The sequence below is a fragment of the Ambystoma mexicanum genome, chromosome 13 (genome assembly GCF_040938575.1).
Source record: "Ambystoma mexicanum isolate Mex_15411 chromosome 13, UKY_AmexF1_1, whole genome shotgun sequence".
Lineage (NCBI taxonomy): Eukaryota > Metazoa > Chordata > Amphibia > Caudata > Ambystomatidae > Ambystoma > Ambystoma mexicanum.
The window spans coordinates 694,592,255-694,610,968 of NC_090938.1; the positions used below are offsets into that span (position 1 = coordinate 694,592,255).

At 46.8% G+C, this 18,714-nt stretch overlaps 1 protein-coding gene across 5 annotated transcripts in view; it reads right to left on the bottom strand.

Annotated features, from left to right (window-relative positions):
* MED24 (mediator complex subunit 24) overlaps positions 1 to 18,714 on the bottom strand; it is a 598,903-nt gene that overhangs the window by 248,693 nt on the left and 331,496 nt on the right. For 3 of the 5 annotated variants that reach the window (XM_069634774.1, XM_069634776.1, XM_069634775.1), the window contains exon 13: positions 3,476 to 3,562. The exons of the other annotated variants lie outside the window; for them this stretch is intronic. In XM_069634774.1, the coding sequence (XP_069490875.1) occupies positions 3,476 to 3,562 (87 nt within the window). The remainder of the gene's footprint in view (positions 1 to 3,475; positions 3,563 to 18,714) is intronic. 5 annotated transcript variants of the gene reach the window in all.

Genomic DNA, 18,714 nt, shown 5'->3' on the forward strand with positions numbered 1-18,714 from the left:
ATCCACACACTGTGTGCTGCCTTCCAGCTGTTGGATAAAGAGGGTCACCTCATGTAACGCTGTTCAGTGCAGGTTTCCACAGAGCATGTGCTTACACATGGAGGTTTGACTGAATAATTGTCCTTACTTCCTATGCCAACTACACAACACGTAGGCAGTGATGCGAGTACCGGGGGATTTGATGGCAATTCCTGGAAACATATGGCACACCTGGGTATACAATGGCAACCACTGCCATGACATAAGTACCTAGGCGCCCTTGATAACAATTCTTTGCAATGGTGATAGTGCCCGCACTCATGATGGCAACACTTGGTCATTGTTTGAGTACCCCGGGCTTCCGATTGCAACAGCTGGTATACAATGGCAATACAGGTCATATAAGCAGGGAACAAGAGAAAAGAAAGGCAATACGTGGACATGTGATGACAAGGGCTAGCACATATACCAATACAAGTCAAAACTACAATACTCTTTGACCCTGCAACATTGTTACAAGTGGGGTCGGACTGGCAATTGGATGCCTATAAAATACTTCAAATGGCACGGACCCTCAGACGAGCTTTGCCAGTGAATCTGAAAAAGTTTCCACCTGGGTCGCATTTGTTAGTCCTTCAGAGCACAAACATGGAATCGAACAAGATTTCAAAATCCGTTTAAAGAAATACTTTACTTCCCAGACAGAGCCCCTCCTTGAACTACACCGCCCCCACGTGGCCTCCTTTGAGAATGCAGGAGAGGTGACCAAGCTCAAACATGAACTTTGGTGAAAGTTTTATCTCATGGACAGCCTTTTTATATGCACATCCAACGGCTGATGTTAGAACTAATGGATTACGATCTGTGCCGCTTGACCTGCGGAGGGGTACCAGACAGGGTTGCCCCTTATCCCCTCTACCATTTGTCTTAGCGACTGAACCTTTAGCTATTGCTCTCAGATGTAATCAAGAACTGAGTGGCATAAGCTTTCGAGGGGTTGAGCAGAAAATATGGTTTTATGCTGACGATCTATTAATAATAAAGAATCTTGCTAGTTCTTTACCAGTGTTGATGGAAATTCTCGATAAATTCTATCTAGTGGCTGGATACAAAATCAACTGGTTCAAATTTGAGGTTATGCCTTTGTCGTTCACATGTAATAAGACCTATATCATCTCATGGGGCTTCCAATGGTGTGAAAAGAGAATGAAATATCTTGGTGTGTGGCTGACTCCATTGATAGGAAATATGGTGGATGAGAATATGTGTGAGGTTTGCAAAGATTTAAAAATGTGTCTGGAGAGATGGGCTCTGCTAAAACTATCAATTTGGGGTAAAGTAAATCCTCTGAAAATGACTTCTGCGCTAAGGGTTAATTAAATTCTTAGCATGCTCCCGTTAGAAATAAAGCCATTTTATTGGAAAGAGCTGGAGGGTTTAATTCAATTATTGATTTTGGATCAGAAACCTCAGAGATTGAGGTTGTGGAAACTTCAGCTTCCATTGGAAAAGGGAGGCCTTGGCGTCCCTAACTTTCGAGCCTACCTCTTAGCATTTACTTGTCCGTTTTTTGTGCCATTTCTGGAAGAGCAAGAAGATGAATGGGCCATTGCTGAGGCTAGCCTTGCTGGCCCGCTCATTCCAAGGGCGGTTCTTACAACGACAAATGCTGTTAGCAAAAGAAACCCAATGACTGAATTTCTACGAAATGCTTGGAAGAGTCTTTACGCTTTAGTGGGGGCAGATGCTTTGAAATTGCCCAATGCCTCTATCTGGCTGAATCCGGCTATTAAAGACAAGGGGAATGTCTTGTTCTGGCCAGAATGGTTTATATGTGGAGTGAACTGGGTAGGTGATTTATGGAAGGATGGGAATTGGATCCCTGGGGCGGAAGTGCGCTTGAAGTGGGACATTACACATTTTTCTGAGGCTGCCTATAGACGTCTGAAGAAGATTATTGGAGATGTGAAGTGGTGAGATGATGTGAACCTTGACTTCTTGACTGCTAAAAGAGGACCAGGAGAAGGGGCTATTGCAAGTAGAGTTTAAAAACATATCGTGGCAAAGTACAAAGAAAATGTGAATCTGAGAGAAGAATGGAGTTTGAGGATAGGTTACACATTCTCACAGGAGATGTGGCTTGGTATGTGTGGAAATGTGAAACTTTGTTCATTAAATTTATGCGAGAGATCGAGACGAATAAAGATTCTTAACAGAGTTTACTGGAGCCCTGAAAGTGTGGGATGCTGGACTCAAGTGATTGTTGGAACTTTTTGAGTGAGGTAGGCACATTGGAACATATGTTTTGGCATTGTGCACGTGTATGAGGTTTTTGGGCGGATATTTGTGATATGTGTTTACGTGTTCTGCGGACTGACATTGATCTGGATTTTAAGACGATTTTGGGTAGCGATGATTTGTTGGATGAACTGTCTGGATCGTAAAAAAAATGTTTGTTCAGAGGAGCTTCAACCTGGGATTCTGCACAGTTGGAAGTCTCAAATTGTGCCATTAGCAAATGAGTGGACTGCTTAGATGTATTCTCTTGCTGGTTTGGAAAATGTAATCTTCAGAAGACAAAGAAAGTTGAAGATTTTTTAAAAGATATGGAGGAAATTTCTTGATGTGTACTAGTTTTGCTTTATATAATTTTATGTGGGGTGGTTTAGGGAAGGGGGGAGTGGGGTTTTAGGTTTAATCTTTTTCGTTGTTACTTGCTGATTATAAGAGCTTTTCAATTTTATTTGTAAATTATTCTCGTTATTTCTGTTAATATGTTGTTGACTGTTTACTTATTTTCACTGAATAAATAAAGAAGGTAAAACAAAAAGTAGCATTACTATTTTTGGACTATTTCAGTATGTCAAGAGTAGAACTGGAATACAGGGGGAGCACAAAGCCCACGTTACAAATATATCCACTGGACCAGGGCAGAACCGCACATGGGACCAGAACACCAACATCCGCCACGGAAAGAAGCCGAATATAGACTACCCACTCCAACTCGGAGTATTAGGAAAAAGTCTGCTGATTAATGTATTCGGGATGATAAAATCCTGCTCTGGCCAATTACCGTTTCGCTTTATTATATCTAATGTCTGTACTGTTTCAATAACCACATTCCTGGATTCAAAATCATGTTCCCAGTTTTACCATATCAATTTACAAACAGTGCTCCAGTTTGGGATGCCCAATTATTATGAAACAGTCGCTTCTTTTTCTGGAGCTGGACTGCAAATTCTAGTAACTACCAGAAGGATGCGCCTTGCCCCATGGGAGGGGGATCAAGCGCTCTTCATAAGCCCACTGAACATTTAATCACAGTCCCTGGAAGTCGCACTGCTTGGGATGCACAACCTCTCAGTGTCCGAGTCATATCCTTCCGCCCTGAGCCCCCCTCCCCCTATGAGGCCACATGCCTCAAGAGTTCCAGCACCGCATTGCTCCACTGTGAAGAAATAAAAGTAAAGGCAAGGGAGAGCGTGAAGAGTCTTACCGTTTTGCCACCAGGTTGGTGGCGTTTGCCTCAGACAGGAGCCCCAGCTTGCTGCATTCCTGCAGGAGGAGACCCATGCAATCGCAGCTGAAAGAGAGGGGGGCACAAATCAGCCACCAGACTCCCATCCCCAATCAGTGTCACTAATTCTTTCGCTTTCGAGCTGGTTGTGCCCTTCAAACACTCAGCCGGTTGTTGCCAGTTGTTTGCGCAAATGACACATGCAAGGAACAAGTTACTTACCTGTAACTGTTGTTCTGCAGCATGGGTCTGGCATGGATTCACATGCTCATGAATATTCCCTGTCAGGCCGGGAATCCTTGGTAAGAAAAAAAAGAGGTATTGCCCCCCAGAAAGAGTCACTCAATACAATAGGCTAAGCCAAAGTCAATGGGCTAAAATCTTATATGGGACGAAGCACCTCTGGTAGGTAAATGGAAAAGTCTTTGCACACTGTATTAGAAGTCTTTGAAGAAAAGAAGAATCAAATGTTGGGCCACAAGCTGATTAGACTCAGCAGCAGGGCTTCACCGGGCAAACCAACGGTCCAGGAGTTGCAGCAGGCGTCCTCTTCAAGTTCTTCTTCGGTTCCTTCGTCCAGTGGTCGACTTCCAAGCCAAAAGTCTTGCCTTTTATTCAGTTCTCTCCCATTCATTCCAGCCTAGCTGTCAGTCACCCAGCAGGGTGGCTGTCCTTGCCGGACAGTCATCCGGCCAATCATCACAGAGTGCATTTGGGTCTCCTAGGAGACTTAGCACAGGGCGTTTCGGGCACCTCCCTCACTTCCTGCCTACCACACACACCCTGGAACCAGAGGCGGGCTTCACTCATGAATCCCGCCAAAGGCAAAGCGAACAATTAATAAAGTTACTCACTGTAGTGACTACCTTACTCCTAGTCCATAGTCCCCTTTCCTCCATACTTTTGGGACATTCTGTCCTGTGGGACGGGACCAGAGCACTTTTGTAAAAAAGCATCGAATTGAAAAATGTGTCCTTCTCTTTTTATGCGGGGTACCGCATGCGGCCGTAACCCCACCCCTCCTTAGCTCCGTCCGTGCATCGCCCTTCAGTCCTTTTCTATCGCCAGGTCTGAGACCATTTAAGGAATAATAGAGGATACTTATTAGAGGGGGCGGCGGGTGGGTGTATGGAGGAAAGGGGACTATGGACTAGGAGTAAGGTAGTCACTACGGTGAGTAACTTTATTATACTCCTACGTCCCGTCCCCTTTCCGCCATACTTTTGGGAGATTACCAAGCACTCCTTACAGAAGAACGGGTGGATGGAACTCCTTTAATGAAAGAGGTTTTTAAGAACAGCCTGCCCAAACAGAGCATCAGCCCCGGGGCTCAGGTCTAAGCAGTAATGTTTCACAAAAGTCGATGGGGAAGCCTACGTGGCTGCCTTGGCAATGGTTTCCCAGGGAACATATATTTGGAAGGCAATGGCAGGTGCCTTGCACCGCACCAGATGAGCATGAATTCCCTTTGGAGGTTGAAGGCCCTGAACGGTATAAGCCTCCGAAATACAGGAAGCAATCCATCGGGAGATAGCTGCTTTCGAGGCCGGCTTTCCTTTTGGATCACCGAAGGTCACCAAGAGCTGGGAAGAGCTCAGAAGATTAGATGTTCTGTCCAAATAAAACTTAAGAGCTTGCCTTACATCCAAATTATGCAGAACCCTCTCGGCATCTGATGCCGGTTCTGGGAAGAAAACTGGCAAAGAAATAGACTGGTTCAGATGAAAATTGGATAACACCTTTGGAAGGAAGGAAGGACTGGTCTGAAGGACAACCATATCCTTGTGAAAAGCGAGGAATGGATGTTCTACCGACAAGGCCTGAAGCTCGCTCACACGCCTTGCAGAAGTCACCGCAATTAGAAAAGCCATTTTCCACGAAAGGAATTTCAAATCTGCTGTAGCCATGGGCTCGAAGCGTTTATGTCATAAAGCAGTAATGACCACATTCAGATCCCACTTAGGATGCAGGTTGCGCACAGGTGGATACAGATGCAACAGACCTGCAAAGTGCCTTTTAATGACAGGGTTGTCAAAGAAAAAGAGCAAGAGTCTGTGGACAGGAAGGCGGCGATAGCCGACAAATAAGTCCTGCAAGACAAAACATGCATGCCTGAAGCTGCCAGATGAGAAATGAAGGACAGCACCATGTCGATGGCAGCTTCTCTGGTGTCCAGCTTTTTTGCTAAACACCAGTGACAGAAACTGAGCCCTTTGCTCCTATACTGAGACCTGGTCGAAGGTTTTCTAGCCACTTGGATAATACGCATATTATCCACTGACAAATTGAAGCTTTCTAAAGATGTGAACTCCGGGACCAGGCCGCCAAGCTGAACGATTGTGGGGAGGGGTGCCACATCTGCTGATCGCTCTGATGAAGCAGGTCAGGAATCAACGGAAGCCAGATTGGTGAGCAGACCGACAGATGCTGAAGCTCTGAAAACCAGAATCTGGCTGGCCACCACGGGGCTATGAACAGGAGAGTGCAATTGGACGTGTTCCTGAGCTTGCATAGCGCCCGGTGAATCAGAGGAAGAAACGGGAAGGCGTAGGCCCTCATGTTGTGCCACAGAATCTCAAGAGCATCCCCCAGGGAAGAAGCTCTCAGTCCGTTTCTGGCACCATAAAGAGGAAGTTTCCTGTTAAATGACATCACAAAGAGGTACACTTCTGGAAAAAGATTAAAGAGGATCTCTGTGTTTAGCTCCCACTCGTAGCTGACCACCGCTCGCCGGCTGAGAGAGTCTGCCGTTACATTCAGCTAGCCTGGAATGTGTACCGCCAACAGCCAAACACTGTGCTAAATGGCCCATTCCCAAATCTGATTGGCTAGATCTACAAGGGGAGGTGACCGGGTACCCCCTTGCTTGTTGACATAAAACATGGATACCACATTGTCTGTGCAAATACGGACCACCTTGTTCACAATTCCTGGCTTGAAAGCTTTGAGTGCCAGGAAAATTGCCAGGAGCTCCAGATAATTTATGTGAAATCGTCTGTCCTGCGGCGACCACAGGTCTAAAACCTGAAGATGACCCATCGTCGCACCCCACCCGATCAGGGAGGAGTCCATCGTAATGGTCACCTGAGGAGAGGGCTCCTGAAAGGGCGCACCGACCGACAGATTGCTGGAAGACCACCATAGGAGATCTGTCATCATGCAGGGTGGGACCGGAACCATCTAGGTGTCCGGGTCCACTGCCTGAAGCCAGGAGCTCCGAAGAGCCAACTGCGTAAGTCACATCTTGAGACGCGCAAGGGGAAGAGCAAGCACTCATGGGGCAATGAGGACTAGAAGCCTCTGGAACCACCAGGCGGACATGCTTTCCGACTGAATGAAGACTTGACACGTGGTTAACAGATCTGCCATCCTATCCACCATCAAGTACACTCTGCAGTCGATAGTGTTCCAATGGAAACCCAGGAATATCAGGTCCTGAGAGATCGTCATGGAGGTTCACCGACAGCCCAAGACTGAACAGGAGCTGAAGGAGAGACTGAAGATTGCTCGAGGCTTTCACCAGACATGGACTGCACAGAAGCCAGTCATCTAAATATGGATACACATGAATACCCTGTAGCCTTAAAAAAGCCGCAATTACTGACATCTTTGTGAAGACACGCGGCGCCGAGCTGAGACCAAAAGGGAGCACTCGAAACTGGTAGTGCTCCTCTCCTAGGGAGAACCGCATATATTTCCGATGTGGGCTCCAAATCAGGATATGCATATAAGCATCCTGAAGGTCCACAACGCTGAGTCAGTCGCCCTTCTGAAGAGAGGACATTTTTTAAAATGTTTTTACTTAATTTAACTGTTTAAAACTATTTTTACAAGATTCACTTTTTCCCCATATCACATATACCTATCCTTGTTGTGTCATTAAAATAATGCTGTTGGCATTTTGACTCTTACAGCGTCGTTAGTTCTATTATTTTTAGGAACTGCGTCACTGCCAGCACATCTCCATGAAGAGAGGATTTTATTTGGCAGGCCGTAATCATCTTGAATTTTACTTGGGGAAGAGGACGTTTGACCAGGGAAAGGTCTAGAATGGTGTGCAGGCCAGCCTGGTTGGGTTTTGGCACCGTAAACAGCAGAGAGTAGAAGCCCTCCCCTCGTTCGACTAGGGGTACGGGTTGTATAGCCCTGAGATCTAGAAGCTTCTGGACCTCGGCTCTAAGGGAGGGCATCTTTTTTTTATTTTTTTATTATTTATTTGTTTGTGGTTTTACGAAGAAAACCTTTACAAAATATAAAAAGGAATGACATATTAGTTGTGGTTTGATAGGATCTGGCAGTTTTCCAAGACCCTGACGACAGCCGTAGTGAGCATGACTTCTTGCCCGGAAATCAATCTGTCCCAGAAAGAGTCCTGTGTTAGGGTCTCTTCTCTATAGACAAATTTTCCGAGCAGCTGCAATCTTGCCCTCCAAGTACCCTTGCATTCTAACAGCAAATGTCTCAATGATTGTGAGTTCGGTAGGGCACAAGACCTACAGAGCTTTTTGGCCTTATCGCTCTGGTTTCTTTTGGCCAAGATTTCTCCAGTGTGGGCCAAATTCAGTCTTAATCTAAGAAAATTATTTCGAATGTTCTGATCAGGAAATTTTTGAAGATAACGTGGTAATGTGCCTGCTTTTCTCTCAGCTTTCAGAAACAGGTTCGGTGGTTTCAAATGTCTGACTCCCTCGATCGTGCGGATCCAGTCGCATATTTCAAGTTGTTTTTTGATTTTCAGAGGATTAACAAGGAGTATATTTGTTGTTAGATTCAATCTCAGTAAAATGTCGCCAACTTTTCTCTCCAGCCCGAGAAGTTGTTTCGATTTACTCTTTTTATGATGATCATTTACGTCGAGGAAAAGGGTGAAGGGTATGGCAGTGATAATGTCTCGATAAAGCGACAGGAGCTTCCAGTCCGCACGACAACCCAAGGAGATCAGGCCCAATTCAAATCTCAGACTAGAGAGGGGGGTGCAGGCGGGTAGATGCAATACCGCTTTCCACAACCTACCCTCAATTTTGTTCCAATCAAAGTTCCAAAGCAAAGGTTTCGCTTCTAAACCGTAGAGGAAGATTGGTACCGCTTTACCAATATAGAATTTAACAAGTGGGAGAAGTGAAAATCCACAGAATTTCCCATATAAATTCTTCATTTGGATTATGATATTACGGGTCTTTCCGAGGATGGCTGGAAGCAGCTTGCTCAGAGATGGGGATGCAAGAATTTCGTAGTCCAGGTAAATGAGCTCTTCAACTCTGGGAATTTCCATATCATCTAGAGACCACTTCCTAGACTGGAGGTTTTTTCTTGGATGTTTGAATATCAAAATTTTAGATTTTGAGGGGTTGATTAATAGGCCATTTAGCTTAGCATATTCTCCTAGTTTGAGGAGGAGCCGTTGCAACCCCAGTGCCGAGCCATCTAATAAGACGATGTCGTCTGCATAGGCCAGCCAGTGTATGCTTCTCCCATTGATCCTTGGTGAGATCATAGATGCCGGGGCCAAGAAGTTTCCGAGGTCTGCCAGGAAGTGATTGAAAAACAGGGGGGCACCTAGGCACCCCTGCCGCACTCCCTTAAAGACCTGTATTTCCTCGGAGAGATTGCCAACATCGTCCAGCCTAACCCTAATGGTGGCGTTCCTGTGTAATTCCATAAGCATGGCCAGTAGGGGAGCTGGCATCCCCCAATTGTGAAGCTTTTGCCAGAGAAGTGACCTGTCCACCAGGTCAAATGCTTTGGACAGGTCTACCCAGGCCCCAAAGAGTGGAACACCCTCCTTCTCGCTAGAGCCTTCACTGAGTAAATTCAGGATAAGGCCATTTAAAGTGGTAGAAAGGCCTTTCCTGAAACCCGTTTGATGCCGGGAGAGAATGTGGTTGGTATCAACCCAGTGTGTGATTTCTTTCAAAAGGAGCCGCATGAAGAGCTTACTGTCAATATCCAGGAGGGCGATAGGACGATAACTTGCAGGGTTAAGCCTGCCCCCCCCCCTTGAAGAATGGGATAATCAGTGCACTCTTCCATGAAGGGGGGAAGATCCCACTCTTTAGGATTTCCTGGAAAAGGTTATACAGAAGCTTTGCCCACAAAGAGGGCTGGTTGTTTAGGACCTGGTAGGTTAGACCATTGGGCCCTGCAGCCTTTGACTTAGAAGCAGAGAGGATGAGCTCTTTAATGTCTTGTTGGTTAAATGACAATGTCCAGCTAGTTGAAGGTCCAGTAAAATCTCTGGAACCTGGATATTCGAAATTTTTGGACAGATAGTCGATCCAAAATTGTTCTGAGACCAGGTTGCAGAGTGAGCTGTTACGGCCTGTTTCCAGCTGATTGGGTGCTGCCCAAAAGCTTCTGCAATTATTTGCGTTGAGTAAGTGAAGCATCTTTTCCCCGTCTTCTTGTTTTAGTTGATGTTTGTGGTTGCGGGACCAATTTCTATAGGATTGTTTGACTTTCCTGATTTTTTGTAAGTTTTCTTGTAGGTCTCCTCTACCTTTTTTCTTAATGATTCGTATGGATTTGCGAAGTAATCTCTTTTGCATGTATATTTCTTCGTCAAAATGATGAATATGTGTTTGTTTCCCTGTGGCTTTTATTTCATTTGGTGGACAAATTGACCACACAAATTTTCCAAATTTTTCTGGATGGAATTCCTCGATCCACAATGGGGCAGAGACTGCTTCTAGCAGTTTGTTCAGTTTTTTCCCTCCAAATTTATATTTGGCCACTCTCAGTTTTCCCTTGAGTGCAACTAGATCCTCCGTACGAGGTGGATTTGATCCTCTCTGTTGGACTGGAAACCGAAGTTCTAGGCAGGCATGATCACTACCTCCTTCCCAGTTGAGGGTGAGGGTCGGGCACAGTAATGAAAGGCCCGGTGTCACAAAAATATAGTCCAATGTAGATTGCCAGGAACCCTGGCGCCATGTATGATTTACTGTTTCCTTGCCCCCATTTTGCTCGAGAATCCTTTCAAAATCCCAGGAAGAGAGAAAGTCCCGCCATGTTTTGCCCTTTTGTGACGTGGCCAGCTTGCGATGTGCGACCTGGTTATTTCTTAGAGAAGTAAGGTCTGCATTTAAATCTCCTGCAATGATGATGAGGGCTCTCTCGAAGTCGATCTTCACGCCTGTTAATATATTATGTAGGATTTCTATGAAGTCTTGAAGGTTTATGGTGGCTTGGTTCCAGTAGATGTTAATGACCACTAAAATTGTTATAGAGTTATGTAGGTCGAACTCCATTTTGCAGGCCTGAATGCCTGCTACATTATTGCATAGAGGGACAATTTTTCTAATAACTGAATTTTTGAGGACCATTAAAAGGCCACCCGCAGGTCTCCCTTTAGGTTTTTGTAAGGCCCCGAGATTTAGGACTGTAAAACCCTCTATTTCTATGGGGTTAACAAGCCAAGTCTCCTGGAATAACAAGATATCAAAATTTTGTAGCAGCTTGTTTTTTAAAAGTTTTTTTTTTAGAAAGCTAGGGCCTCTTGTGTTCCAGGAGATTAGTCCCAGGCCATTGTGCCTAAAGACTATTTTGATCCTCACCTAACCTCAAGAGAATTTGAGAGATGATCTCGGGAAGTTTTGTGATTAGATTTTCGTTAAGATTGAGACTGGAGGTCGGAGTCCTCGAGTGTACTGTTCCTGGACCAGCTGGTCCTCCGAAGCTTGGACTGACTTCTCTGTTTGGAGAGAGGCTGGAGTAATTTCTGTCTCTGTCTTCCTCTTCTCGCTCGAACACTAAGAGGCCTGATCTAGCCAGGTCGTTTTTATTCCTGATAATTGCCTGATGGGCTCTTCTGGAGACAAAGCCAACCTCCACAAGAAATCTGTCATTCGCCACTGGAAATTTGACATATTCGATGTCATCTGACGAAAAGAGAAACAGATTGTGATTTTTTCTAATTTCCGTCAGCAGTACTGATCTACAGAGTGATGTGTACCTATTAGGTCTATCCAGTCTTAGCCACATCCTGGGAATTGAGAAGTCAATTATTTCCGGCTCTGTGGCCCTCACAAGTGTGGAGAGGGGAGAACTCTCTAGTTCATCTTCCACTACTCTGATGTAAGAGCGCAGCTCTAGGCTTGATGATTTTCCTAGACCGTTACGACAGACCGCTTCATTAAGCATAGGTCTAGTAAGGGTGTTGTTGATGATAGGCTGAGGCTGGAGAGAGGCGACCATTGGTGTTTCAACAGCCAAATTTGCGATAGCGTTTAGGCTGGTAGGGGCCGAACTAGTGTTGCTTGCACAGCTGATGATGTCTTTGTGGGTTTTATTTTTTAGGAAAATAGGTGCTAACTTGATGTTCATCTGGGCCACCTTTGGGCTATTATAGTTGGAAATTCCGCTCACAGGGCTTATTGGCTCCGTTTGTATGGCCATGTTTGAGGTTTGTACTTTAATGTTAGTTTGAACCTCCCCTGTATTTATAGAGACCTCTTTTTTTCCGTTTTTCCCCTGTCCTCTTGTAGTGGACCTAGAGGAGCTTTGGTTTTCACTCTGAGATGGATCAGCTACTGAGAGAATTTCAGCTTCTAGATCGGGTGTCTTTTCCTCAGGCAATGTGATTTTTTTCAGGAAGGCGTTGATTCCAGATTTTTTTTGGGTTCCGTTTTCCTGGTTTTTCGTTTTTTTTTGTGTTTTCTCTGACTGTAAGTGAGAGCAGGGGTCTTTAGCGGTAAGTTTTTTTTTTTTTGCTTATTCCTTCTTCTTTTTCGAGGAGAGCATGGAGTTGCGAGATTAAAGATCGTTTCGTTGTGTGAAGAAACTTGAGTATTTGCAACAATGATGTTTCTTGGGCTTTCCGTGATCTCTTCAATGCCTTCCAGATCAACATTCGCTAGTCTTCGAAATTCTTCTAGAAATGAGTTTGATAGTGGAGTATCGTCAAAGCAGTCTATGGGGTCTTCTTCTAGCTGTGGTTGATTCCTAGGCATACTTTCTTGAATGACCAATGGGAGTTTTTTTACGAGCTCTTGTGTTGTGAGGTTGTTCTTGGCCTCTTCCTTCAAAAGACAGTAGATTTGAGTGAGGTCCAGACCTTGTTTCACTCCCTCTATTTGTGTGTCTTTTATGGTTGGAATCAGGATTGTGTTCATGATGTTATTGAGAGCCGTTGTTGTTGATTCGTTCTTTGACAATTCATTCGCGAGTTCCAATAGCACCCCTGCTTGTGTTTGGACCTCTGTTTTTAGAAGTTCAAAAACGGACACTAGGGAGTTCAGTACAAAGCTCAATGCTGTCAACGAGTTCTCACTGACTATCGAAGGAGTCCCTTGTGAAAGAGAGGTATGTCCTTCTTGTGCGTCCCGTAGTCCGTTATCTGGTACTTTAAGTAATGATAGTTCCGAGGGGCGGAGCGAGTCTGTAGACGAGGATGGAGGGAAGAAAATATCGCCCTCCTGGTTTGTACAGGAGGACTGGCTGGAGGTGACAATTAAATCAGCTAGATCATTTGTACTCATGTTTCTTTTCCTTACGAAATGATCATTGATTCTACTTTGAATTTTTTTTGTTGTCAGAGTGTATTCCAGTCCTCTTTTCCAGCCTTCCTGAATAAAGGATGGTGGAGCGTAGGAATTAGAAGCCGGAAGGCTATCGACATGAACGATGGCTTGGGTGACATGAGTGGGAATCTGAGAAGTTCCTAGTGAGGAGGGGGCTACTGCGTCAAGTGCCGCTGTGCCCTCTCCCTCAAGGTATGAGCCTTCCTGGTCTACCATATCTTCAAGGAGTGGTGTGCTCCGGAGTCTCATTATCAACCTCCTCTCTTTTTTTATGGATCAGTGAGTGAGAGGAGTGAAACCTGTCCCAGAAATAATATCGAGCAAGGTGCTGCGACTAGAATTGCGACTTTACGAGGTATTGTATGGAACAGTATGATGTAGGTATACCTTATGCTCACCTCCGCGTAACAGCCGCTTAACAGCCCAGTGCCTTTACCCCTGGCGGGCTTAACGCCGCAAGGGTGGCTGTATCCGGCTTTTGCAGCTGGGAAGAGTCACGTGGCACTGCACGTGACCGCCAATAGGCTCCGCCCTCTCCTGGGAGCGAGCGCGAGGCTGCTGGGGTCTCCGGAACTCCGAAACTCAGCGCAGGCTTAGCTGGATGCTGGGTGCTGGGCTGGATGCACTTGACACAATGGTCTCTAAGGGAGGGCATCCCCGACTGCTGAATAGGATGTTTGAAGGGTGGGGTGGGGGCCAGCGGAAGCCCGCCCGAGCGATGGACAAAACCCACCGGTCGTCGGTGATGGTTTACCACGCCTCCAGACGAGACGAAATTCGTCCTCCCACTGGAATCTCGTGCGAGCACCAAAAAATATAATTTTGCAGACTTTTTGGCAGAGAGACTACCTGTCCCTGAAGTGGAGGCTGACGACCGAGAGAAACACCGGCCACATTGCTGCCTCCGGCGGGAGTTACCCGGCGGAGGATCAGTCCTGGGCGACCTATCATCTTGGAACCCTCTAAAGCCTGAAGAGGATTGAGATAAGGACCCAGATGTCTGACCTTTCACTGGGGCCTTCACAAGCAGCAACAGACTCTGCAGTTTGCGTGCTCGCTTTAGTCTTGGTGAGCACGTCATCCGTTGAAGAATGAAACTACTCTAAAGGCAGGTCCAGAACTTTATCTTGGACCTCCTTTGAAAACTTTGTTGCATGAAGCCAAGCCTGACGAGAGGTGTCCACCCCCATCATGAGGCCACAAGCCGAGGTGTCAACATGGTGAGCAGCAGCCTCTAGCATATCCTGCGCCAACACCCTGGCGTCTGACAAACCGCCTTTAAAGTCTTCTAGCCTGTCAACAGGAATGAACTCCTGGAAGTCAGCCAAATCTCTCCACAGTTTCATATTCGCCACCGCCAGGATGAGCTATTCGTTGGCCTGACACAATTGAAGTGCCGAATTGGCAAAAATCTTCTTGCCCAAGGAATCGAGCATTTTGTCCTCCTTGGACAGAACCTGAGCCGCAGCTGCAGAAGACGCAGAGGCCGGCTTGGATGGCAGAGTGGCGGCTGCCACCACCGTCGAGGACGGGAGCGTGCATGATGCCAAGGCTACTTCCTCTGAGGTGTGAAGCCTGTATCAGGCGTCAATTCTTTTATTTATGTGCAGCCCGGTGTGAGGTTTATCCTAGAATTTGCGGGCCTCGACCAGGATGTCCCTCTGAAGGACAGGCCGGCATGCTCCTGTGGAGACCGAGTTAGCGCCCCCGAAAGCACCGCTTCTTGCGGAGCGGGTGCCTCAGGCACTGGTATGTCAAGGAGTGACATGTCCAGTACCCAGTGATGAAATGCTCGGACAGAGCGGGGCTGGTCCTCACTGTCCTGATCTGCCAATGGGTCGTCTAGAGCATCCAGATCCCCCGACTGCGACGCGACCGGCGTCAGATTGACATCACGCTGTGCCGAAGACTTGTCCACCGGTGACAAGGGAGGCAGAGGCGGAAGAGCCGTAGGAGGGCCGGGAGGCAGAGGAGGTGCTACCGCCGGGGCGACAGGTGCCGTGACAGGAACTGTCGGGGCAGGCAACGGAGTGAGGGCAAGTTTCCCTAAAAAGGCCCTTAAAGTACTCCCTCATGGGATCAGAGTTCACTAGAGTATGACATTTCCCAAAAAAGGCATCCTCTGCGAGACCTTAGGCGCCGGAGTAGGCAGAGGCCTCTCATGAGGAGCATAACCCCATGAACGTAGTGAGGAGGGCTGCCAAGAGGGCATGCCACCAACCGGGTCTACATAGACCAATGGGGCAGATGTAGGAGGAAGCAAGACCGAATGTGGAAGTGGCATCCGAGCACGCCAGTTATAGGAACGGTGGAACGGATTCACTCTGTCGCGTGGATAAGGTTGTCCACCAAAAAGAAGGTTCCCAGCACCCGCTGACGATAACGTGGGTGTGAGGGAAGAATTCAAAATGGCCACCATAGACCACGCAAGAACACCCGCCATTTTGTGAACATCTGAGGAGAACTACGTCATATGTGTAGATGAGGCAGTTGATTCCACAGATTGATCAGGGGACTTGACTGAAATTTTAGCCTTGACACAAGGATCCTCGGCAGAGCCAGTACTACGGGGCCTCGGATGTTTTCTGGACATCCTGTCCCTTGAATGAGCCTCCAAAGGAGGAACCTTGGCAATGCCGTTAACAGGAGTTACGGCCGACAACCTCTCCCCGTGCCCCCTCAACAGAACCGGTGCCTCTGCGAGCGCGGGAAAGTTGAGGAATCCACCTCACAGACAAGACCTTAACAGACCTCTCAGTTGTGTTGGTACACACCTTAGCCTCGGAACAGAGTCCGGTCTTAATAGCTCCCCCGAGAGGGGCATCGAACTGTGGTTCGGTACAGAAAGCCTCAACAGAGGCCTCAGGGCACACCCCGGTGTCTAAGAGGGAAGCTCCTGACAAAGGGAGACCTCGGAGCAAACTCCGGTACTCAACGTCTCAGCACGACTATGCTGGCTGTTAGCACCTGATCGGTGAACCAGGGATCATGATCCCGTATAGGCAGGCCCTCACAGAAACCCTCAGAGAAAACCCTGGTACACCCATAAGGCCTGCGAGGCACCTCAGGGAAACCCCCGGTAGCAGAGCGTTGAAAGCCCCTCCCGGACCTGGAACTTACTGGGCGTCTCTATTTTCTGTCGATGAAGAGTTGGAAATGCAGCAGAGAAACCTTCTGGAAGATCTCCTCCCACCGACGAAGACGACGTCGAAGTGCCTGGACCGAAAGGGAGTCGCAGAAGAAACATGAGTCCCAACGGTGATCCGGTACCAGACACTCCAAGCAGAGAGAATGGGGATCTGCACTAGCGAAGCAACGCTTGCAAGAGGTACAAGTGGCAAATCCCAGACGCTCCGGCATAGACAGAAGACTACGCGACCGCAGAACCGGAGCAGGAGAGAAGGACAACGGGAAGGAAAAAGGCTTCCCGGTGATGCTAGTGCATCCAGCCCCGACTGTGCAGAGAAAAGGACTGAAGGGCGATACGTGGGGCGGAGCCAAGGAGGGCGGGGTTACGGCTGCGTGTGTACCCCACGTAAAAAGAGAAGGACACATTTAAATGTGTTGCTTTTTTACAAAAGTGCTCCGGTCCCGTCCCACAGGACGGAATGTCCCAAAAGTATGGAGAAAAGGGGGTGGGACGTATGAGTAGGGACCAAACCTGGTTTGGCGCGCAGAGTAAATCTCAAGAAGGATCTTTCCACAAAGAAATGGCGAAAAAAGAAGACCAGGGCCATTTTGACAAAAATGACACCCTTGGGTGCTTTACTGCAGTTGCGAACAAAGCCCGCAGTAAATGCACACCTTGGTAGTTAAAACAAAACCACGGCCACCATCCATTCAGCGAGAAAAGGGTAACAAAAATGTTACATGAGAAGCTAGACAAAGGGGATACTAGGTAACCCCTTAATCACCCTATTGTAAGATAGTGTGTGCTGGGTCTAGAAAGTTACAATGGTAAGCCAAGTCAATTTCACTTTACTGCTCTGAGAAACAGTACTTTATCCCAGAGAAGGTATTTAAACCTTTGGGAAATCTGAAAGACTTCCCTGTGCCACTGCACTGAAGGTGCCGTGTGGCACAATGTAAACGATTATGCCTATGGAGTTTGTCAGACTCCATAACCAAAAGAAACGGTGTAAAAAATCACATTAAAATACAGAGAGTGGGAAAAAGGGTCACGCTCTCTCCAGGTTAAAAAAAATCAAGTCCTCAAAATCCAGAAAAGTTGCTGGTGGTCTCTAAGGGGGAGGGAAATAGCACATTTCTGAGAATTCTCCCTAACACTCGTCTCCCCTCCCCCCCGACGAAGGGACAGGAGGATTTAATCCACCCCTTACTCCAGTCGATCATACTTTCTGTAGAGACCATTAGCATTTTGGTGATCACACCCTGACCTGTGTTCAATGATAAAATAAAACCCCTGTAGGATGATTGACCATCTTAACAATTTAGGATGTTCCCCCTTCATCTGCATTAACCATCGCAAGGGTTGGTAGTCGGTTTGAATCACAAAAGTAGTTCCATACAAGTATGGTCTAAACTTCTTCAAAGACCACACAATGGCAAAACACTCACGTTCTATGGTTGCCCACCTTGCATCAGGTTCCTTCAGTTTCCTACTGATGAAGCAGATTGGGTGATCCCTGCTTTTCTCATCCAGCTGACTCAGGACTGCACCTATACCTGTATTGGAGACATCTGTCTGTACAATAAAGGATTGGTTGTAGTCAGGAGCTCTTAAAACTGGAGCTTGACAAAGTGCTTGCTTAAGTCCTTCAAATGCCTAAGTGCACTCCTCATGCCACCTGACCTATTCGGGGAATTTGGGTGAGGAGATCACATTCAAGGGAGAAGCTATGGACCCATCGTTCTTAATGAAGTTTCTATAGTAACCTGTGAGACCTAAAAAGGCTCTCACTTGGGTTTGAGTAGTAGGGGTGGCCCAGTCTTTTACAGCTTGTACTTTGCTAGGCAATGGCCTTATTTCACCTCCTCTTTCCTCATGTCCAAGGTAGACCACTTTACTCTGACCAATTTGACATTTACTTGCCTTTATGGTCAGATTGGCCTGCTCAAGAGCCTGCAATACATATCCCAGGTGGTCAATATGTTCTTTCCAAGTAGGGCTGAACACTGCAATGTCATCCAAGTATGCCATGCAGAAGTGCTCCATCCCATTCAGAACTTGATTCACCGTCCTTTGGAATGTAGCTGGTGCATTCTTTAGTCCAAAAGGCATGACCTTAAACTGGTAGAGGCCTCCTGCGGTTGAAAATGCAGTTTTCTCCTTGGTATGGTCTATCAAAGCTATTTGCCAATAGCTGTGGTTAGGTCAAATGAACTGAGGTACTTGCTGAACCAAGTTTGTTCACCAGCTCATCTGTCCTAGGTAAATGATGGGCATCAGTCATGGTGACTGCATTAAGGGCTCTATAGTCCACACAGAATCTCAACTCCTTGGATCCTGCCTTTGGTACTAGCACAACTGGACTAGACCATGGACTTGTAGACGGCTCCATTACCCCGAGATCAAGCAGCTTTTTGACCTCTTCTTTTATGTGGGTTCTTACATGGTCTGACATTCTGTAACCTCTGTTTTAAACAGGTAAACAGTCACCAGTGAGAAGCACATGCATGCCCCAAGTGGTTTAGCCTGGTGAGAGTGAAACCAGAGGGGTAAACTGATTTAACAGAGCT